Raw genomic sequence first — 21,914 nt, forward strand, 5'->3', positions numbered from 1 at the left:
CCTGGTGCACCGGACACTGTCCGGTGGCACACCGGATACTGTCCGGTGCGCCAGACCAGGGCTGCCTTCGGTTTAACTTTGCTCCCTTTGTTTGAACCCTTTATTTTGACTTGTATTGGTTTGTTGTGAACCTTTGGCACCTGTAGAACATATTTTCTAGAGCAAACTAGTTAGTCCAATAATTTGTGTTGGGTAATTCAACCACCAAAATTCTTATTGGAAAAGGTTTGACCCTATTTCCCTTTCACACATACTTTTATAATTAGAAAACTAGTTTGATTAATCTATGTTTATTGCATTAGCCTCTCTAACATTAATATAATATTCTAATCTTACAAATATAGTTTGACTAAAAGATAACCCATAATCTAATAACCTAGATTAAAGTTGAGCAAAGATAGTTATATATTTTCTCATATAACTTATACTAATGAAATATAGTTTTATTATTTAAGCGCATGAAACATCGGAAAAAGCATAACTTTATAACTGTAGCTCTAAATTTAATGATTCATGTTCCTGTGATCTCATTTTAATATGTAGATTATTAATACGTATTTTGTATACATGTTTGATGTGATGTTAATTTGTATTTTGTATACATGTTTGCTGTGATGTTAATTTTGCCTATACCATGTTTGTCAGTATTGCTACGTTTAGCAGTGAGGACACGTGTCATCTGAAGATCATCCTAGTACTTGGAATCTCAAGTCCCAGGCAAGTTGTGCCCTTGATCACTTCTTTTTACCCAGTCATGTTCTGATTAATCATAATGATCTGCATAGGTTAATTTTGATGAGATCCAATAGGTTACCCTAGTTTGTCTATCTTTATGCCTTGTTTACCACTGAACTTTTTGGGTAGTACTTGCTATTGCTATATGTGGTTTTGGGTATAGAGATACACATTATTTATTATCATACTTTTATTATCGGTTATTATTTACTGTTCATGATAAGATCATTATGTTAATTGGAACATAGAGCGATCACGCGGGAAAACAGTGCTACCACAAGGGTTTAGTGGGACGCTCTTGGCTGATTAATTAGGAAAGCTAGTGGAAGACTACCTTACCTAAAAGGGGCAAGGGCAGTAGGGGAGTGGTCAGTGTAGGGAGGTCCTACTCCTTGGGTTGATTTTGCTGCGATGGCGGTCAGGCGAGGGATCCCTGCATTGGAGCTTCCTATAAACTGTAGCGGGTTTTCTGAAGCTAGTGGAACTTTGTAAAGGCCTCGTAGTGTTACCCTGCCTCGCTTCCTTGGTAGAGGTGTATGGGGCCCATACAACCCCGTGGCAAATGGGTAACATGACTTGTGGGTAAAGATGTGCAACCTCTACAGAGTGTAAAACTGGTACACTAGCGGTGCTCACGGTCATGAGCAGCTCGGACCCTCACATGATTAATTTATAGAACTAAATTCAATTTGTCATATGCATTGCATCACATGTGATGTTGTTATTACTTTTGTTCTACTTCTTAATTGGGTTTGGTATTTACTTATACTTAGTAATTGCTAATAAAATTTTGACCAACTTTAAAAGCAATGCTCAGCTTCAATCATCCTCTTTGGTAAGCCTTACACTTCACATGCGCTCCCACCTTTGGCGAGTTCATGCACATTATTCCCCACAACTTGTTGAGCTATGAACGTATGTGAGCTCACTCTTGCTGTCTCACACCCCTCCTCAGGTCAAGAACAGGTACCACAGGATGAGGCGTATGGAGGATGCGAAGGTGTGTTCGTGAGAGGTCTAGGCCGTCGTCTCCCAGTCAACTTTGAGTTGCTGGACCGTTGTCTCCTTATAATGTAGTTGATTATTTATTTTGTACAGAACTCCTATTATATAGTAAAGATGTGACATTCGATCCTGTGTCATGATTCATCATATGTGTGAGACTTAGTCCCAGCACACCTAGTGATTATGTTCGCGCCCGGGCTTTAAACCCCTAAAACCCGGGTGTGACAGTGTGCATAATAGTCGTTTGTGATCCAACTGATGTATACCTCCTTGTTAGATAACTGATTATGTGAATCTTTTTGTTGCTAGCTATCTTTTGAATGCAAAAATAGATGAAAATTATGCTTAAGAATCTTAGAATTTTTTTTGGTTGAAAAACATGCAACTGCTAAACACTTTGACTTTGAGCATGTGTCTTTGCGCGCCGTCTTATCTTATCATCTATGCCGCCCAAAAACGAGAAGCAAGCAGTACGTAGTCGTTTCGCAAAAATAAACATGAATACAATCAGCGTGTTAACAGTGCATGTTTGGGTTTTTTTCAGACTGAGGACAGTCCTCATGAGAACAGTCCTTTCGTGTTAACGGCAAGTTTCTGAAACGGACAGGTCTACTTGTATCGGAGTATAATTATTCTTTGACCACTGGATAAAAAGTAAATCTGGTTCTCCTAGTCTTGCTTAAAATGGTTGGTGTATCCACAATCAGAGAAAGAGACAGAGACAGAGAGAAAGAGAAAGAGAGATCCGCTTAAAAACTGCGAAACAAAAATCTCCAACACTTGTGAAGACTTCTGTGTGAATGAATGATGATGTCTCACGCGCTCTTCTCTTGTTCAGTCTCGATAGCCACCATCCGTTTATAGTCATATAGTATTTGGATTTTCTTTCGGTAGAAAATGGTAGTACCTATCATCCAAGAAGACGACAGAATTCATATGAGCAGTGATGGAATAGCTACCGATCAGCCGCTGCATCAACACAGCGTGGCCGATCGATGCAGCCCCCCCCCCCCCCCCCCCCCCCCCCCCCCCCCCGGGGCGGGAATCGGGGACCGGAAAAATTAGGTTGATTCGTATTCAGTGGGGCGGCTTCCTCTTTCGATGAAGATGGGCAATGATCTGTTCGGGTGTAGTACTAGTGTAGTCCAGGCTAGGCCGCCGTGATCTGTCAGGGTCCAGGCTAGGCCGCCGTGATCTGTCAGGGTCGATATGAACAATTTGTCTCTGAATTAATGCGTTGATTCTCTCTTGATTTATTTTTTATTTCTCTTTGTGCTATAAGTGTTCTTGTAGAACAGTTTGTCTCTGAATTAGGGTCGATATGAACAAATAATTTGTCACTGTCAGGGTTCGTGAAGGTTTCCTGAACCCTCTTAATAATATGATAACTTAACTGGTGGTCTTTCTTGTTGGCAAAATGGTTTTGGAGACTAGAAAATTCTAGTGGTTTGTGGCAAACTATTGTTCATAACAAGTATGTCAAAAATAGACCTATCATTTCTGTGAAGAAGAGACCTTCTGATTCACACTTCTGGAAAGGTATTCTTTCAGTTCGGGACAAAATTTATAATTATTATAAAAAAAATATTGGTAATGGAAAGAATTCCAGTTTCTGGAAAAACATTTGGTGTGACAATGTAAAATTGGCTAACAAGTACCCTAACTTGTTCGAATTTGCTTATGACAAGGATATCACAGTTCATAATGTCATCTCCTCCAATTTTCAGTCGCTTACGTTCAGAAGGAGACTTATTGGTGATCTAGGGGAGGCTTATAATGACCTCGTTGACCGTTGTAGTTATGTCTTGCTGTCTGAAAGCGAGGATTCTTCGAAGTGGATTGTAACACCCGGTTTTAGCGGACAAAGCCAGGTGCATCTCATACATGCGCCAAAGAAGACAACATATATAATCACAGAGTGTATAGAGATAACAGGATCTTACATAGCGGAAGACTTACAAAATAAAAGATAAATATAACAGGATCTAAAAACTATCCTTGGCGCCAGAAAGTCAACTGGGAGACGCCACCTAGATCGAATCGAACTTCTCGTTGCGTGGCTCCTCTTGAACCACCTGTTCTTCTCCTATGGGGGGTGTGAGACAGCAAGAGTGAGCTCACACATGTTCATCGCTCAACAAGTTGTGGGGAATAATGTGGCATGAACTCACCAAAGGTGGGAGCTCATGAAGTGTAAGGCTTATCAGAGAAAATTGGTTAAAGCTGAGCATTGCTTTTAATGTTGGTCAAACTTTTATTAGCAATTACTAGATGTAAGTAAATACCAAACCATAATAAAAATAATAGAACAAAATTAATAACAAATCCCATGCAATGCATATGACCAATTGAGTTTAAGTTCCATAATTTAATCATGTGAGGGTCCGAGCCGCTCATGACCGTGAGCACGGCTAGTATACTAGTTTTACACTCTGCAGAGGTTGCGCATCTTTACCCACAAGCCGTGTTACCCATCTGCCAATGGGTCATGAGTCCCATACACCTCTACCAAGGAAGCGAGGCAGGGTAACACTACGAGGCCTTTACAAAGTTCCACTAGCTTCAGAAATCCCGCTACAGTTTATAGGAAGCTTCAATGCAGGGTTCTTGCCTGACCGCCATCGCAGCAAAGTCAACCCAAGGACCTCCCTACACTGACCACTCCCCTACTGCCCTTGCCCCTTTCGGGTAAGGAAGACCTCCACTAGCTTTCCTAGTTAATCAGCCAAGGGCGTCCCATTAAACCCTTGTGGTAGCACTGTTTTCCCGGGTGGTCGCTTCATGTTCCAATTAATATAATGATCTTATCATGAACATAAATAACATAACAGAATAATTGGAACATGGATGTAATGAAATATTAATCCCAAAACCATATAGAGCAATAGCATAACTACCCAAGTGAATCAGGGGTAAACAAGGTAAAAGGATAAACAGACTAGGGTGACCTATTGGGTCCCATCAAAATTAAACCTATGCATTGAATAGTGATAACTAAGAACATTATTGGGTAACAAAAGTGGATCAACGGCACAACTTGCCTGGTACTTGAGATTCCAGATACAAACTTGCTTTTCAGATGACATGTGTCCTCACGCTAGTCGTAGCAACACAAACAGACATGGTATAGACAAAATTAACATCACACCAAACATAAGAACATACTGCATAATAATGATCTACGCGTTGCTACGAGATCGTGGGAACGAGAACCACTAAATCGGAGTTACGATTAAGGAGTTATGATTTTATAGAAGATCTGTGTGATTGAAATATTAAACCATGCATATTATAAATTGGTTAATATGAATTATATGAGAGATTATTCTATAAATAATTACCTCAACTTTAATCTAAGTTATAAATTGACCATAGATCATAGTTTAGTAAATAATGGTTAACACATTAACAAGGATAACCAACATAAGTTAAATAAGGATCTAATCATAAAATAATGAGACATGGTATAATATATGTTGTTATTGCATAGGAAATATTTATACGAGACTAACGCAACTTGAACGGATCAAATCGGAGTTAAAACGGAGGAGTTATGAATTTCCGAAGATTTTATGTGTTTGAGACAAGATTAATTGAGTAATCAATTCTAGTATGGTTTGCATGTTAAAATAGTGACACTATATGATAAACAATAATACTACTAAATTATAGAAACTGAAATGGATTAATTTGGAGTCCATATGAATTTTTTAGGAATTATACAAGTTGCACAATTATTTTTATACTCAAAATCAATTTCTAACTCTATTTTTCCTGTTTTATTTAATTCCTGGACTGCGCCTCCATTTCTAGAAAAGTCAGGGGCTGACGCATAAGAAATCCTAAGACTCAGCCTAACCACGAGTTGTACTGCGGGTTTATTACGAACAACCCCGAGGGCTCTTTTATAAATCTACAGCGCCGAAGGGGTACGCTTCATCGTGGGTCGCTCGATAACTGTCCAACGGCCCGGATTAGGTCTGCGCTTTAAGAAATCCCACCCAGATCTGGACCACACAATTACGAACCAATCCTCTGGATCCCACGGCGCGAAGGGGGTACACGGAGTCAGATTATCGCGCCCCATGTGAATCCAACGGCCTAGACACGCCCAATCTCCACCGTCTATCTCTCACTCAACGGACCACCGGCAGTCTTCTCCCTCCCCGCGACACTAACCGGGTGACGACGCCTAAGCCCTACGGCGGAGACCATGGCTGGCGACAACGTACACCCGCCTCCCCGCTCCAACTTCGATTCGAGGTGTGCAGAACGTAGCGAAGACATAGGGGAACCCAATTAGGGACTTCTTACCGGCAGTCGAACTACGTAGCGCCCTTGCGACGGATGGTGGCGGACGGCGAGTTACGGTGAGCAATTCCGATCGCCGCCACGGTCGAAACACCACCACCCGGCCACGAGCACCCTCCCAGCAGCACCGTGAAGTACACCAAGGTGGCACGGAGCTCCCAGCAATGGCCATGGCGGGATCGGAGCCGGCGGGTGCTCCCTGCCGTGACCTGAGCACGAGAAGTGGGCTCCCACGGCGCGCACTGGTGCGGCAAACAGGCGGTGGCGACTGATGGTTGCGAGAGCAGAAACGAAGAGGAGATCGCGACCTACGCTCTCATATAATAGCCGAGTGAGTCAATTGTGGGCGGGGCTCACGGAATTGGGGAAAAGTCGCCCACGATCCCCGACGGAGACGGCGACCCGCGCGCGAGTTGTTGCAGAGATGGAGCACGTGCTGACGCATGGGCCCTACAATGCAGAGACAGCTCGCACACGAACTGAGGCAGGCACGCGAAGGTTGTTAGGGTCAATCCCCGGATTCTGCGCCTGAGCAACGGACCCGCCCGACGGCGCGCATGAGGTTGTTGAGCGAGATCGTCGACCAGGATGACAGGGGGTCCCACGTGCAAGTGTCCGATCGTGGGGGCTAGGAGAGGGAGACTGAGATGCGGGCCCCATGCGTTGGCATAGAGACGTGCCCACAGAGATGCTGGATGGTGGGGCCGGGATGTCAGCGCATTCCAGCCACTGGGCCACGCGAGGCTAATGGTGGAGTGGGCCGAGCGGATGCAGATAAGTGGATGTGGGCAGGGGAGAAGTCGGCCCGAGCGCAGGTTTGCTTTTCCTTTTTTTTATTCTATTTTTTCATATTTGCTTTCAAATTCAAGTTTCAAATCCAAACCATTATTAACTTCAAATATATATCAGCAACTCCAACATGTAAGCAATTATATAACTTTATTTATTATTATTATTTCCTTTGAAAAATTTTATAGAGCATAATATAAAAGAATAGTTAATTCTCCTATTTTTTTAACTTTTCAAATTCAAAGTTAAAGTTTGATTTGAATATCACAATTCAAATGCAGAAGACAAAATCCCAGCATGATGCAATATATACTTATTATTATTATTATTATATTTTTATGTTAATTATAGTATTGCAAATGTGTTATGCACACACACAAAGAACTTTTAATTTTCAAGAGATACAAGGTTTGCCCCATTAAAATCCTATTCAAAATTTAATGTTTTATGCTTACTTCTTTAGTATGATTGTTGTGGAGAGATCATTTACTTTGAATCTTAGGGAGAATATATTTTTTTTGAATATATGATTTAATGAAACTATTAACTTATATGCAGATCCTTTATTTAAATCTCTTATTTCAAATCGTAATTATTTAGACATTAAGATAAACTCTGCTAAATCCCAAAACCGACATTTGAGGTGTTACATGGATGTTGGGTTGCAAAGGTTTTTCAGTGAATTCCTTTTACAAAATGTTGAAAAATTCTCTGATTGAGGTTCCTTTGAATTTTTTGTGGAAAACTAGGATGCCCCAAAAAATTAAGGTGTTTCTGTGGCTGGTTAGAAATAAGAAGATTTTGACAAAAGATAATTTGTTTAAAAGACATTGGCATGGGAACCTTGACTGTATCTTTTGTGGACTTTTGGAGTCCATAGATCATTTGTTTTTCCACTGTCCTGTTGCCAGGTTTATTTGGAGAATCATCCAAATTGTATTTAATCTGTCCTCTACTCCCAAAGATACGGCCGACCTTTTTGGTCCTTGGATTAACAGTTTTTATAAAACTGAAAAGAAATTGGTTCTCTTTGGGTGTGGTGCTGTCCTGGGCAATCTGGCGAACTCGTAACGATTGTTGCTTCAATGCTAAGCTGATTGATGATCCATCTAATGTGATTTTTTCCTGTTGCTACAGGATTGATGCTTGGTCTATTCGGCAGACAAAGAGGGAAAAAACTGGTGGAACAAGGAAGCCGCAGAATCCGAAAGATAACAAGTGACATCTACAGTAAAGCCCATGGTTGGAAGCCGGTCGATAGGCGCCTCCAGTGACATTTTGGCTGCTGATGCATCGTTTTAAGTTTTGTCCTGTTTTGATGATATCAGTTTATCTTCTTCGTTAGATAAAAACCTAGCTTTTGTCGTCGCTGTTGGTGGCTGATCCAGACTGCTTTTGGACTTGTCTCTAGTTTGTCTCTTTCTGATACTTCTGGAATACTGCGTTCCCTTAGTTGGGCTTAACCCCTGCGTAGCTGATAGTTATGGTAGTCTTGTCGGCTTTTGGTGAATGGTTAAGACAGTGGTATTGTAAAAAAAAACTTGTTTAGGTTTCTATCTTAATGAAATAGGGGGTGTTCCCCTCTGTCAAAAAACTGGTGGTCTTTCGGATCCTCTGTGGACCTTCACGAGCTGGTGATAAATTTCAGGCGGATTCGGCGTTTCAATTTTGCACCCAAATTGCTCAGAATGATATACGTACGTACTTGTAGAACCGCTCTGCCGTGCTGCGATGCTCGAAGGACGACGCACGTTAACCCTTCTTCTTCCTCGTGTAATGCACTCCTCTGCTTCACGAAACCCCCCGCCTCCACGTCCCCGTCGATCCCGTCCTCTCCGAATCGCAGGGTAGCCGGCGCTCAGTTCGCCGCAACGTCCTCATGTCACCCCGTGGGCGGCGTCTCCGCCTCTTTGTCCTACAGCTAACTCGACAGCCACCACTATCGTGTCACTACAAGATCACCGTCCTTAAACCCTTTCCTACAGCCGCCGGTAGGGTGGGTATATATTATCTCCTAACTCCGGAACCCTAACTCTGACGAGCTTCTTGTCTCAGACGCCGACCAGGCTAATAGGCTCATGTGATGTGCCTTAATTAGGGGTGCTCCAAGACCTCCCGCCAGGACCAGGCCATCAGCAGCAGCCCGCAGTTCATGGCAAGCCGACGATCAATCGGCCGGACCCCCAACGACGTGGGACGCCGACAGCCGACTCGCCGATGATTCGTTGTGGCGGGACCCGACGTCCCCCAGAGGCTGTCTCCTCCGACGACCGACGGACGCGATCGATGCCTGCGACGACCGACGAACGAACGACGACGTACTCCGTACCCGCTAGCTACCACCCCGGGCCTGTCGGCAAGCAAGCAATGACGCGATGCCTCCTCCGCAGAGGACCCCCTGCACTGCACGCCATTGACGGCAGCAGCATTGCGGTGCCGCACACCCCCCTTGTTGCCTGTTGGTTACGTACACTGCATGCCAGCCCAAGACGGAGCAAAAGGGATTCAAGGGCCAGGCGTCCGTGTCCCCCTCACGTACGTGCACGATGTCCCTGCCAGCTTCCTGCCGGTTGCGTCTCGAGATGCGCGCACGATGCCGCCCGACGATGCCCCAAGGCCAAGACCGCCGGAGACGCGAGGCCACACTGTACACATCATCATCATCGTCATCATGTGGTGTGTTCTGCTGGCGTGGTGTAGTGCTAGCAAACTTTTCACCCCCACTTTCGTCACTCCACTCCACTCGCTTGGCCGCTCGCGCTTTCTGTAAACCTAAAGCGGCCGGGGCGCTCGATCGTTGTTACAGATACAGTGCGTCGGGGCGGGGGGGAGGAGGCATGGAGGACACGGTGAAAGCGAGTACTAGTGGTCGTCTCTTGTCGTCCGCACCGTTTTTTGCTCGTCGTTTTGCCGGCCGGGGGTGAAAAAGCTGGCCTCGACATTTTACTGGATCTTGGGAAGAAGCAACGGCAAAAAAAAAAAAAGCTAGCTCAAGGAGGTTTGACCACTGTTGGGGATTTACGCCAAGCAGTGCTCTTTGCCTCTTTGCACGGACGGGACCCGTTTTCGTGCAGCAGTACTTGCCTACTTGGCCTTCGCGGAGCGCACGCAAGCCAGGCCAGCAAGAACAGAGCTAACGTAGGAGTACGCTCGGTAGGTCATTTACTCATTGGCAACGACGGCCGCTGGACTCGTGGTGACAGAGCGTTTGATTCTAGGACTACAGTAAAGTTTATCATAGGATGTTTGAATGCTTATTATAAGTATTAAATGCAGTCTTTAATTACAGAACTAATTCTTGATGGCGTGAGTAAACGTCTATTAATTTTGAACACCACGCTGTCTACGACGCACAAGAGCGTTTGCACGCCCGTTTATCCGTACCGGCGAGCCAGCCTAACTGCCTTGTGCCGCACTAGCTAATGGACGGACAGACGGCAAATCACAGAGATACATCGCACAGAAAATGGCGCTGCTTGCATAAAGACCGGTCAATCGCACAGAAAACAGCACGGTGGCATGCTCCGAGAGCCGACAATCGCATCAGACGGTCGTTTACCACGATCAGGAAAAAAACAATGGAGCAACTGTCGCGGCGCAGCGCCGTGTCGGCCGACGTTTTTTTCGCTGCGCTGCTTCCGGCAAACCACGCTATGCAAAGGTCCGTGGCGAGACGAGAGCAGCGATCACAGCGGGAACTCGGGCTGCCACACACACACACACACACACCAGGGAGCTTTACTTGCCTCGGCGACAGACAGACGTGAAGCCGCTGCAGTCGCCGCTGCCGGCCGATCGCCTTTCGTCCAGCGAGGCGAGAAAAGTCGTGAAACCGACGGCGACCGCATGCAACTTTTCCTCCTCCCGACCCGACCGCGCCGCAGACCGATGCGCCAACGCTGCCGTGTGCCGGCGCCTCCGCCGCGGCTCGCAGTCGCAGCCAAGCCGTGTCGGCAGCCGCGGGGGGCCTCCCTTATTTAACAGCTCGATCGATCGGCAGTCCGGCACCCGGCCGGAAACGATCGAGAGCTAGCCAGACGTGTGAGCTAGCTAGCTTGTTGGCTGTTGCCGTGTTCGCAGCTTCGCACGTACTCGCGACTTCGCAAGCCATCGGCTTCCCGCCTCTCTTCCTTTCAAAAAAAAAGAAAGAAACAGCTAAAGGCTCAAGCAACACGGTGGTGCCTGTCGGGATTGACGAAGCAGCGGAGGTGGCGATGGACCGGGAGTGCTCACCGCTGGCAGCAACGACGCGGAGCGGGACGGGCAGAAGCCACAGCGAGGCGGAGCGGAAGCGGCGGCAGCGCATCAACGCCCACCTCGCCACGCTCCGCACCCTCCTCCCTGCGGCGTCGCGGGTACGTAAGACTGACGTCACGTCCTTGCTCTTCAGGAGCTGACCGTACGTGGCAGTTCATCATCGAACTCGATAGCGAACACGGTTACGTACGTGTGCGTGTACGAATTAATCATGCAGATGGACAAGGCGGCGCTGCTAGGGGAGGTGGTGCGGCACGTGCGGGAGCTGCGGGGCGAGGCGGACGCCGCGGCGGCGGGCGCGGCAGTGGCCGTCCCGGGGGAAGGCGACGAGGTCGGCGTCGAGGAGGGCCACCAGCACCGCTTCTGCCACGGCGGGGAGAGGGCCGCCAGGCGCGTCAGGGCGTGGGTGTGCTGCGCCGACCGCCCGGGGCTCATGTCCGAGCTGGGCCGCGCCGTGCGGTCCGTCAGCGCGAGGGCCGTGCGCGCGGAGATAGCCACCGTCGGCGGGAGGACGCGGAGCGTCCTGGAGCTGGACGTCGGCGGGCGGCACCACGATGGCGAGGGAACGTCGACGTCGTCACGGCCAGCGCTGCAGGCGGCGCTCCGGGCCGTGCTGCTCAGCCGGGAGGAGATGCTCGGCGCCGAGTGCTACAAGAGGCAGCGCTTCTCGGCGCACCTCGCTAGGGTTTACGACAGTGGCGCCGTAGAAGTGACTGACTGATGGAGTGATGGGAGACGGAAGGGAAGGGGTACTGTGTGACATGTCTCCCATGGTGCTACTCGTACTTTTTTAGTTGGAACATGTGGAATATCACAGAATTTGCATTGCCGACTCTTCCGAACGAACAACACTGTCATCAAGCAAATTTGCCGAGACCGTATAATATTTGTATTGTATCTCACAGTTATAATGATACAACAAATGGTACAAATGTTACAATTACAATAACAAGGTAACGCCAAATGTGGCGACAATTACATGCACTATGACTGATCCTGTAACTTATTCGTATTTTCTCAATGGTATCAACCGGAAAACGACACACAAATAGTTGCACAAAATCCACTTTGCCCCCCGGTAGTTCCACAGACTTTCACTTTGCCACCATATTGTTCATTGCGTCGCACCTCACTCCATTGTGGCTTTGTGCTTCCACAGTGGAGAGTTCCTGTACGTATCAAACAATAGCTGCTACAACTACAATGCCGATGCACCTGCCCGTGAGTATGCAATACTACAGCAAGCTGACATGCTAGTGCCATAGTGCCATGCATCGCAATGGACACAGTTATTTGATACAGGGACTCGCTTCTGCAGGACATCAATACCACAATGGAGCAAAGGTGCGACGGAAATGCACAGCGTAGTGGCAAAGCAAAACCATGCTTAACTGCAGGGCGCAGAGTGAAATTTACCCAAGTAAATGAGGCCTTCATTGGTCAAGACCAGGTGGACCTATTCTTTATAGCGTACTTGCTTCCACCTTCCAACCCTTCACGGTACAATAATGTCCATTTCTCAAATGTGCAATCAACGAAGTTGTAGTAGCCTCCGTGGAGATTCAAAGTACCTTCATTCACCCTCTTCTCTATCCATGGGTATGTTAACAAGTTCAACAGAGAGCTATTTATTGATTCCTGTAACAAAAGGAAGAAATCAATACATGTCAGACACCGAGCTATTTATTGACTCCTGTAACAAAAAAAAGAAATCAATACATGTCAGACACCGTGAGTGGTTGTGCTTAGTAATATCATACTATGACTACATAAACCTTGAACAAAAGAAAACCAACATATTTGCCAAGATAAATTTGAATTGTATAACTAGTACGAGACATCCATATCTAACCCTAGTATAGATAAAGACTATGAACAGGGAAGAACAATAGGATGAGCAGGCAAGATCTTGAGATGAATCTGAATTAGTGAAAGCCATGGAATTGATTGATCCTGTGCACTACATTAGGCAATATTTTTGTAAAAGTTAAGGCTCGTGATCACACATCACCCAAGAATCACCTTTTCACAATGTTTGCACTGCATGTCAAAACTCAAATTTCCAGCTGCAGCTCTTGTGCTTAACCTTGCGCTCTTCCCAATTGAAACCCAGTTTTTAATGAAGCTTCTGTGTCGATAAAATAAATGAAATCAGAAATTCAGAGACTAGTCTAAAGTCTAAACGGACAACAAAAGAACATGTAATGAAGAAATGGCTAGAACTTTTACCCGGACGTTGAATCATCTTTCATGCTCATTAGTGCCTGGATGCCCCCACACCTACTGTGGCCTACCACCAGTACATTCTCTACCTGAGCAAATGAAGGCAAATGTGCCAGTCTCAAGAATGCTTTTATGTTACTTCAGCAAAAAAGGAATAAATAGGATAAAAGAAACAAATCATTAATGAAACACACAGTAAACTTATACCTCGAGTGTATTGATAGCAAACTCTAGTGCTGCACTAGTCTCTGATCCCTCATGCTGGTATTGCAACATTTTGTTTACTGTCAGTACTTCCACAAAGGAATGCATTGCTTGAGAGTTCAATCACAGCCTAAAGATGCAAAAAAATTGTAATACCTCATATGGTGGTACCAAATTCGCCACATTACGAACCGTAAATGCTTCGCCAGGCTGAAACCCCAAAACAGCGGTAGGGCAGACTCTGGAGTCAGCACAAGCAATCACCATGAACTGCACACAAGAACAGAAAACCAAAAGTAATCCCGTAAGGCTCATAATGCCAATATTAAAATTATTTTGTATCAAAGTCATTATCGTGTACCTTTGGTGTTTGCTGTTCAGCAAGATTTTGGTAATTTGAAAAATTCTCCCTGTCCATAGTTCCAGATACAGCAATGTCAAAAAAACTGTGAAACGTTAAGGTGAATGATATGTGTTGTACTTCATGATCCACTTACACATAGTTTCTCTGTTTGAAGTCCATGAATCTCGCTTTCAAATCCATGAATGGACCGTGTTCTGCACCTACCTCATCTATTGTATCATGTTGAAAATCCAAAAGTTGTCGGGTCAAGCCAGTGTGGTCTCTGGAGGCCATTGTGACAGATAATAACTCTCTCCTGCAGAAGACGATCTTATTAAATAATTTTCTGCCCAAACATATTAAGAACTGGGTGGATTGGAGGCCAGGGTGATCTCTGAAGGATCACAACGATGTTTTTGTGGTACAAGAAAATGCAAAATCCTGGCTGGCAAAATTCATGTGAGTTTATGTAATGTCCGGAGATCACAACACTATATAGGTCTACAGATAATTGGTGTAAATTGGATGCGACCCCCCCCCCCCCCCCCCCAAAAAAAAAAACTTATCTGAAAACCACTAATTAGCTGATAATAATAAATATAGAGTTATCTGAAAGCGATGTTTTAGGATAGGCTTAAATTGGAACCGTTCGTGAGTACATTAAAGCACTTACAATATGTCAATCCACACAGAGGAAAACAAATATATCCATCTACCATTAGTGTTTCCATCCGACAACAGTGTACTACAGGCTACTGCAAATTCAAATCGCAAGAAAGTGGAACGTTGATCTAAACTGTTGAACCAAGTAGTTGACTAAGCTAAACGGCCCCCAGAAATACAAATTCTCAAATCTCAATTTGGATCTCATTTCTTGCGCTGCAGAATTCACCAAGCTAAGGTACATAGTAAGCCACCGAGGAGGCAATTGGAGTTATTGCACGGAGAAGCTAGATAAGTAGTTTAGATACTCAAGGAACCAGGGGAGGTTGCGCCGGACACGATGGAAGCAAGGGAATCGTGAAGACAGACAGTTGCGCGACCTGATCGCTGATCCAAACTTAGAAGCTGCAGAAATTACAGAGGAGATCGACTCGACTCACCGGCTAGATCCTCCCAGCCGCAGAGCAACACCGCGCGTCCCCGAATCACCGATCTGCGGCACCCGAGAAAACCCAGAGATAAGCAAAGAGGGAGTCCCAGCGAGTCGGAAACCCCAAGAGACGGCGAAAGCGAGCGCGGATAGAAGCTCACCATAACCGCGCCGTGGCCCCTGCCGGAGTCGGGGGTTGGCGCGGCGGCAGGGCGGAGACATCGGGAGGCGGAGCGGTGGAGGACGCCGCTAGCCATGTGAGCACGGGGCAGGGCGTCGTGGTGTCCGGGCCTGGGGCATTCGAGGAAGGGGAGCTTGGTGCGGCAATGGCCGGGGGTGCCTCCTTTTAGGGGAGGTGAGCAGCGGACAGACAGCAAGGCGGAGGAGACGGGGACGACGGCGATGGGGCGGAGGAGTCGAGGTCGAGGTGGCGGTGGCGGTGGTTTTATTGTTTTAATCTGTTTTCGTGCAAAGTGATTAGTTACCGTGATTGGACTGTTTGGGGCTGAAATTTCATTGACGCTCCAGTGTGGGTGTGGGCCGGGGCGACCGACCCGCGCGAGAGTCGTGCCGTCGGATTGGATGTGCGGTGGAGCGACCCTCACCGTTCAATTCCCTACTTGTTGGAGCGGTTGCAGTGGGTGGGACACCTGGCAGGCAGGACCGTATTTATTAGGCCCGCAATGATCAATGAATGGTCTACAAACGTCCATACGGATACGGTAGAGTGATTGGAGTTGCCTGTGTCCAATCCATACGCATGTGTCGTTTTACGACGCACGACGACGTATCATGATTAGAAGAAGAATACTCCAGACGTCCTGCTGGTAGTTTTTGAGGAAAAAAATAGAAAAAGAATGCAGACCCGCCATTGAATAATGAGCGTGATCGACGGAAACGAAGATGACCGCAGCGGGGACAGGAAAAACAAGAAACACACACACACGAGGTATTCGCGCGAGCAGAGAAGTGCTCGAATGCACGCTTTTACTACTATATCTATCCATGGCTCCATGCTCACCGATGCTCTCCACGCCGAGACAGCCGCCGCTCGTCGGGGCGCGGCGTGCGGGGCGGCGGGAGGAGCTCATCCTTCCGGGCGGCCGCGTGCCGCTCGCCGCCGTCGTCTGACTCTGAGGACGGGCACAGTCGCCGCGCCGCCGCGGAAGCCGAGGACGCGCGCGTCGTCGAAGCAGCGGCGAGGCGGAGCAGTGCCGTGCGCGGCATGGCCTGGAGAATGGACGGGCGGTTGTGGTGGATCACTGGATTCTGGACGGCCACGTGCTCCTCTCCCAACCTCCATGACAGCACCGCGCTTTGCGATTGGCTCTATAGAAGAGAGAGAGAGAAGACAACTGCTCCACCTCCAGATATGACACGGACAATGAGTGGCAGGCCTATCCTCTTCGCCGACTGCGCACGACACTTCGAACCCGTCACCGGCACGGAAGTGAGCACCGGAAACAGGGCCACAAAATTGAGCAGAAAGACGTCCGCGTCGCGTCGCGGCACCCTCGTGTCCGCATGCGCGCTTTAATTTGATTAAAGAAATTTGGCTCTTAAAATATAAAATATAGTAAGATAACTGAACATTTAGGTAGTGTTTGGTTTGGTGTCAACGAGGGATGGGACGGGATCAACCTTGGGCTGATCCCGTCCCTTATTTTTTGAGGGATGACCTCATCCACCATTTTTGAAGAATATTCCTTGACCCTGACTCTGGACCTCCAAACCAAACGCGGGTCAAGTTAGAATGATCTCATCCCATCCCTCTTCATCCTTCCTCGTCCCTCCATCCAAACACTACCTTAACTATTTTAGTTTCGTTCCCGTTATGACCGAACTAATGGAACTTTTTTTTTTCCAAAAGAAGCTAATATAACATTAAATACACATGTTACAAAGTAATTACACAAACACTGTATTAGTTATAAATTTATAAGGGAACAAACAGTAATATAATAACACAAATATATAGAGGTTCAAACACAAAACATCACAAAAAAACAAATGTGGACATTCGGGTACCCCAGTATTTTAGATCGGGTAGATCAGTAATAAAAACCGCTACTCGATGTTTAGCTTGAAAACATTATCAAATTTGGGAACATATCGGTGCACATGTGCATTTGGTACGCACCTGAAATAACAAAGTTCACAAAAAAAGTTTAAAAATCACAAATATTCTTTCTATCTTACTTTAATTATATATAAAATTTTAAGTTCAAATTTATTATACTTTAGCTGTAATAAAAAATAAGATTTCTGATGGGTTTAAATTAGAAAATTGGCTAAATGTTCTATTCTTTATTATAGCTAAAATATAATGAATTTGACCTTGAATTTTTGTATATAATAGAAGTAGGATGAGAAGAATATGTAAGGGTTTTTTTTGGATTTTTTTGTGAACTTTGTTAGTTCATGTGCACTAAATACTTCCATTCGGACAATTCCATTCAGACAACTCCGGCAAAACATAAAATTTGCACATAAATTCAGCAATGATATATAGTACATAACTTTATCGGCAACTTGCATAGAATTTGACAGCAATTTACACAAAAACATATTGCATGCTCAAACGAACAAAACTAAAGATTGTTTATCACAAGCGTGTGTATTTCGAGTACGGGTTGAAATAATTTAGATACGGATAATATAATGGAGAACGGGTATTTTGCTCGAAGCCTAGTTGGTAGTTGGCGTCCACTTGATTCTGGACCCATAACGCTATACCAGAGTCTACAAATGGCTATGGTGCAGCGGCTGGGGATCTGGACACGTGAGGTGACTTCGAGAGGACGGGCATCCATTCCGTTGTGCGGACTGCGGACCACGGGAAGAAGCTGCTAGGGCAGATGAACTGGCCTGGTTTTACTGGTCGCGCGCCCCAGAACTTGGGATGGGAGGAGCCGGCAGCCACACGGGTCCACCGGAAGGTCTAGTAGATCCAGCCGTGGACCGTGGTACTGTGGTAGTGTGCTACTCCGGGCTGAGTAGAGATGGCAACGGGTACAAACCCGCTGGGTTTTGCCGTCCTAAACCCGTACCCGTGAAAAATATCTATGCCCATTAAAAAACCCATACCCATGACGGGTTTGAGATTTTGCCCAAACCCGTACCCATCGGGTTTGCGGGTACCCATGAGTTATCCGCGGGTTTCATCTCCAATATACTTGTTCTTCTCATAATCAATAAGTATCATAATGATTAATAATATCATGATCCAAAATTTATGTAATGAACAACGAGTTCATGATTTGGTATAAAATTTATTAGTAGAGAGAATGAAATACAAATAATAAGTTGTATAATTAAGTGACCTTGCACTAAGTTATCCATCCACCATATATATAACGCTAGTAAAAACTATAATAGCAAGCAAGCAACACTCTCACCGACTACTAATACATTCACCAATTGATAAAAATTATGAAGTAAATAAGGAATAACAAGTTTGTTGTTCGTTTATAAAATAAAATGATAATATGCACTAGGTTTGGTCGGGTTTAAAAAACTCACGGGTTCACGGGTTTGGGTACTATAGGAACAAACTCGTACTCATAAACCCGCCGGGTATAGATTTATGCCCATTAACAAACCCATGGGTATGAAAATTGACTCAAACCCGTACCCTAATGGGGTAAAAACCCATCGGGTTTCGGGTTTCGGGTACCCATTGCCGGCTGAGGCAGCAGCTCGGTCTCGTGATGGGCCTACCGCGAAACTGAACTGTTGGGCTAACTGTTACGGGTATTGAGTAGGCCTGGTCCAATAGGAGGAAGCTGTACGTCCGGGGTTACCACTGGGTTTAGCTGCGGTGTGGACTGTCAACTGTGGACGTTTCTGGCCCAGCATAACGACCGGCAGATGGTGATCCAAGAATTAACAGTGCTTCTCAAGCCATACATCCAAGGAATGGGTAGTTTGATGCTGTGGCTACGCTTTGAGGAGATTGCGGTGGATCGATTGATTAGAAACAATATAGTTCAAGAAAGACGACGATGAAAAGCAAATCGACGAAATGGATTTTATTTGTTATATCATATCATTATGTATTAAAGAATGAATCAATAATGCATAAGCGACGAAATGTTAAGAAAAGGTAAAATGGCAAAGGAGACAATGTACGGTAGATATAAGATGGTCTCTACATTGTTTGCTTATATAGGTAAAGATTTGGAAAATCACTATACATTGATACGATCAAGCTACAAATATGAAGATAGAGATTAAAGTAACGTTAGGAAGTGTCAGGCCAAAAGGAGGAGGATATAAGAAATCCTGAATTGGTTTGACCATATTGATGTTGGGTCATATATGTCTCTATGTGGATCAAACAGAAGCTTGATTATTGGTCTCAACATTTATACCTAGAAGACATTCGAGCAAGGTTCACAATATTGAAAAAATAGTTGTTCAATGGATGCTTAATACGATGAGACTTGAGGATGGCTTGATATGGTGATGATAGCAAGGAAAGGGGTTCGAGTGACTAAGCGAGGATGAAGGTCAAGCGAAGACTTGAGGACCGAGGTACCATAGCTAATTAAGGTGAAAAGAGAGTACTTGCATTGAGTCAAAATAGTAATCAAGCTATGAGGAGTTATATTGTGTTGAGGATCAAATCGCTAGTGGAAGTGACTTGAAGCCATGATTTCAACTCATGTGTTGTGGAATGGTTTTAAGTCAAATGATAAAGTAATATTTGCTTGAAGAGATGAGACAAATATGATTGCAACCCCCTTATGATTCCATGATATTGAGAAGAAATGGTATATACACATATTGAAGTCTCTAATAATAGTGGATCGACGCAATTGTGTTCTATGATTAGTTGTGGCATTTAATAGTTTGTAACTTTCTCTGACCCTATGATGATTAATAATATATTCCATGTGCAACCAGTCACCTAACATGTGCATGCAGTTCATTCATTAAAATCATGTAAATGGAAATATTGTTCAAAGAAATTCAGAGCTTTTTTTTGGGCGTAGGACAGCTCAAATACGATTTATTTTGACTTGTATTGTATCACTTAAAAATAATTAACTAAAAGAATTACGGTTTCTATACATAGGAGGGGAGGAGGTAATAATTAAGCATTAGAATCGCGCGAAACCAGGTACGTAATTGTCGTTTGTTCTTGCAAGGCATAAAAAAGCTAACACGTTTGACGTTTCTAGTAATTCTCGTGGCTCAGCTAACTCATTCGGCAGTGACCAGTGAGTCTACCTATTATCAAGAGAATCTAAAACGTATTGAGAGCCATTGAGAATGTGTTTGCCATGTTCTTTTTTCTTTTCTTTTTTTTCTTTCTTTTCTAGGTTGTGTGCATCTTATTGTTGTAGAGGCTGTGAGATGATTTATATCAGACTTTTAAATGCAATGAAAATCTTCCTTATCGAAAGAAGATATGAAGAGGTGAAAACCTTTCTCGCATGCACGCGTACACAGATATAGTAGTACATGAAGCACGTGCGCGTTAACCCGGCCCAAGGCCCATTTTTTGAGCCCGGTTCACGCTCGGTCCGGCACGTGAGGGATGGGCCCGGGCTGGCACAGCCCAGTGGAGCAGGTCGTGCCTGGGCCGCAAGCCAGGCACGTGGGCCGGCACGGCACGACCTACTCCCATATGGCAAGCCCGGTAGAGCCCGGCGTCCCTCACCGCCTAATCCCCTCGCCCCCTGGCCCTAGCGCTCAGCCTCTCACTCGCACTCGCACTCGACATCCCTGCTCCCTCTCTCTCCCCGACTCGGCGATTCGGCGATTCCCCTTTGGCGATTGGCGACTCGGCTCCTCCGTCGCGGCGCCGCCCCGATCCAACGACCTCGGCGCCCTTGGCTCCCGTCCCCGATGTCGGTGACCTCGATCCACCAGCTCCTCTCTAACCCTAACCCCTCTCCCCTATCCAATCCCCTCTCTCTCGGTGAACTATGTGAGTTCGTGTTGTCGTCTAGTCCTCCCCTCCGGCCCTCCCCCGCTCGCCATCGTCTCTAATTGGTGTCTGTCTGTCGTGTGTCATCTGGGTGGCCCCCGTATTCTCCAGCATCGGGCTCCGGTAGCACAGGTAAACCCTAACCCTAGATCGCACTTGCGTCTTTCCTAAACCCTAACCTAGATTGTTTTGCTCTTTTGTAGGTCAGTTGTTGATGCCTCGTCTTCCTCCTCTGGGGTAGATCGGGCACGACGACTACGTGCACCGTTGAGGGACGGTGCTGGAGATCGGTCGTCCGCGGTGAAGGTCGCCATGGCGGATGATGACAATGTCAATCCGGTCACCGGCAACGACGACCTTCGCGCGACAGGGCTTGTCCCAGATGATGAAGACGACATCCAGGCTGATGCTGCTGCTTTGCTCGGTATCGATCTAACCTCGGCTCCTGTCGATCTAAGTTCTAATCCGACTGAAAGGGAAATAGGCTTACACCTTTTCCTAAATGATTTTGGTGGTTGAATTGCCCAACACAAATAGTTGGACTAACTAGTTTGCTCTAGATTATAAGTTTTACAGGTGCCAAAGGTTCACAACAAACCAATAAAAAGACCAAGAAAGGGTTCAAATAAAGAGAGCAAAAGACAACCCAAAGGCAGCCCTGGTCTGGCGCACCGGACTGTCCGGTGTGCCACCGGACAGTGTCCGGTGCACCAGGGAGTTCCACTCCGAACTTGCCACCTTCGGAAATTCGGGAGGCCGCTCCGCTATAATTCACCGGACTGTCCGGTGTAGCATCGGACTGTCTGGTGTGCCAAGCGGAGCAACGGTCGTCCGCGCCAACGATCGTCTGCAAAGAAACAGTGAAACGCTACAGTGCGTGTCTGCGCGCATAGAGTCAGAGCAGGCGCCAGAAGGTGCACCGGACAGTGAACAGAACATGTCCGGTGCACCACCGGACTGTCCGATGGCCCCACTTGTTAGAGCTCCAATGGTCCGAACCCAACGGCCTGGTGACG

At 46.1% G+C, this 21,914-nt stretch overlaps 2 protein-coding genes across 3 annotated transcripts; one reads left to right on the forward strand and one right to left on the reverse strand.

The window, feature by feature from the left end:
* The first annotated feature begins 10,861 nt into the window (after positions 1-10,861).
* LOC100274144 (uncharacterized) lies at positions 10,862-11,932 on the forward strand. The gene is made up of 2 exons (NM_001359714.1): positions 10,862-11,195; positions 11,315-11,932. Exons 1-2 carry the CDS (start codon positions 11,055-11,057, stop codon positions 11,816-11,818), a joined length of 645 nt encoding a protein of 214 aa, NP_001346643.1. The 5' UTR covers positions 10,862-11,054; the 3' UTR covers positions 11,819-11,932.
* A 12-nt stretch (positions 11,933-11,944) lies between these two features.
* LOC100272439 (carbonic anhydrase) lies at positions 11,945-16,486 on the reverse strand. 2 transcript variants are annotated; one of them, NM_001359716.1, is made up of 9 exons: positions 15,122-15,427; positions 14,971-15,023; positions 14,022-14,183; positions 13,886-13,934; positions 13,681-13,794; positions 13,528-13,581; positions 13,327-13,409; positions 13,120-13,225; positions 11,987-12,735 (listed from the first exon to the last, which is right to left on the reverse strand). In NM_001359716.1, the coding sequence occupies exons 1-9, from the start codon at positions 15,215-15,217 to the stop codon at positions 12,538-12,540; spliced, it is 915 nt and encodes a 304-aa protein (NP_001346645.1). In that variant the 5' UTR covers positions 15,218-15,427; the 3' UTR covers positions 11,987-12,537. The 2 variants fall into 2 exon arrangements, with proteins under 2 accessions (XP_008667450.1, NP_001346645.1); XM_008669228.4 differs by lacking the exons at positions 14,971-15,023; positions 15,122-15,427 and adding an exon at positions 15,982-16,486 and having other exon boundaries at positions 11,945-12,735.
* Positions 16,487-21,914: the final 5,428 nt, after the last annotated feature.

The sequence above is a fragment of the Zea mays genome, chromosome 2, assembly GCF_902167145.1.
Source record: "Zea mays cultivar B73 chromosome 2, Zm-B73-REFERENCE-NAM-5.0, whole genome shotgun sequence".
In the NCBI taxonomy this organism is placed as follows: Eukaryota; Viridiplantae; Streptophyta; class Magnoliopsida; order Poales; family Poaceae; genus Zea; species Zea mays.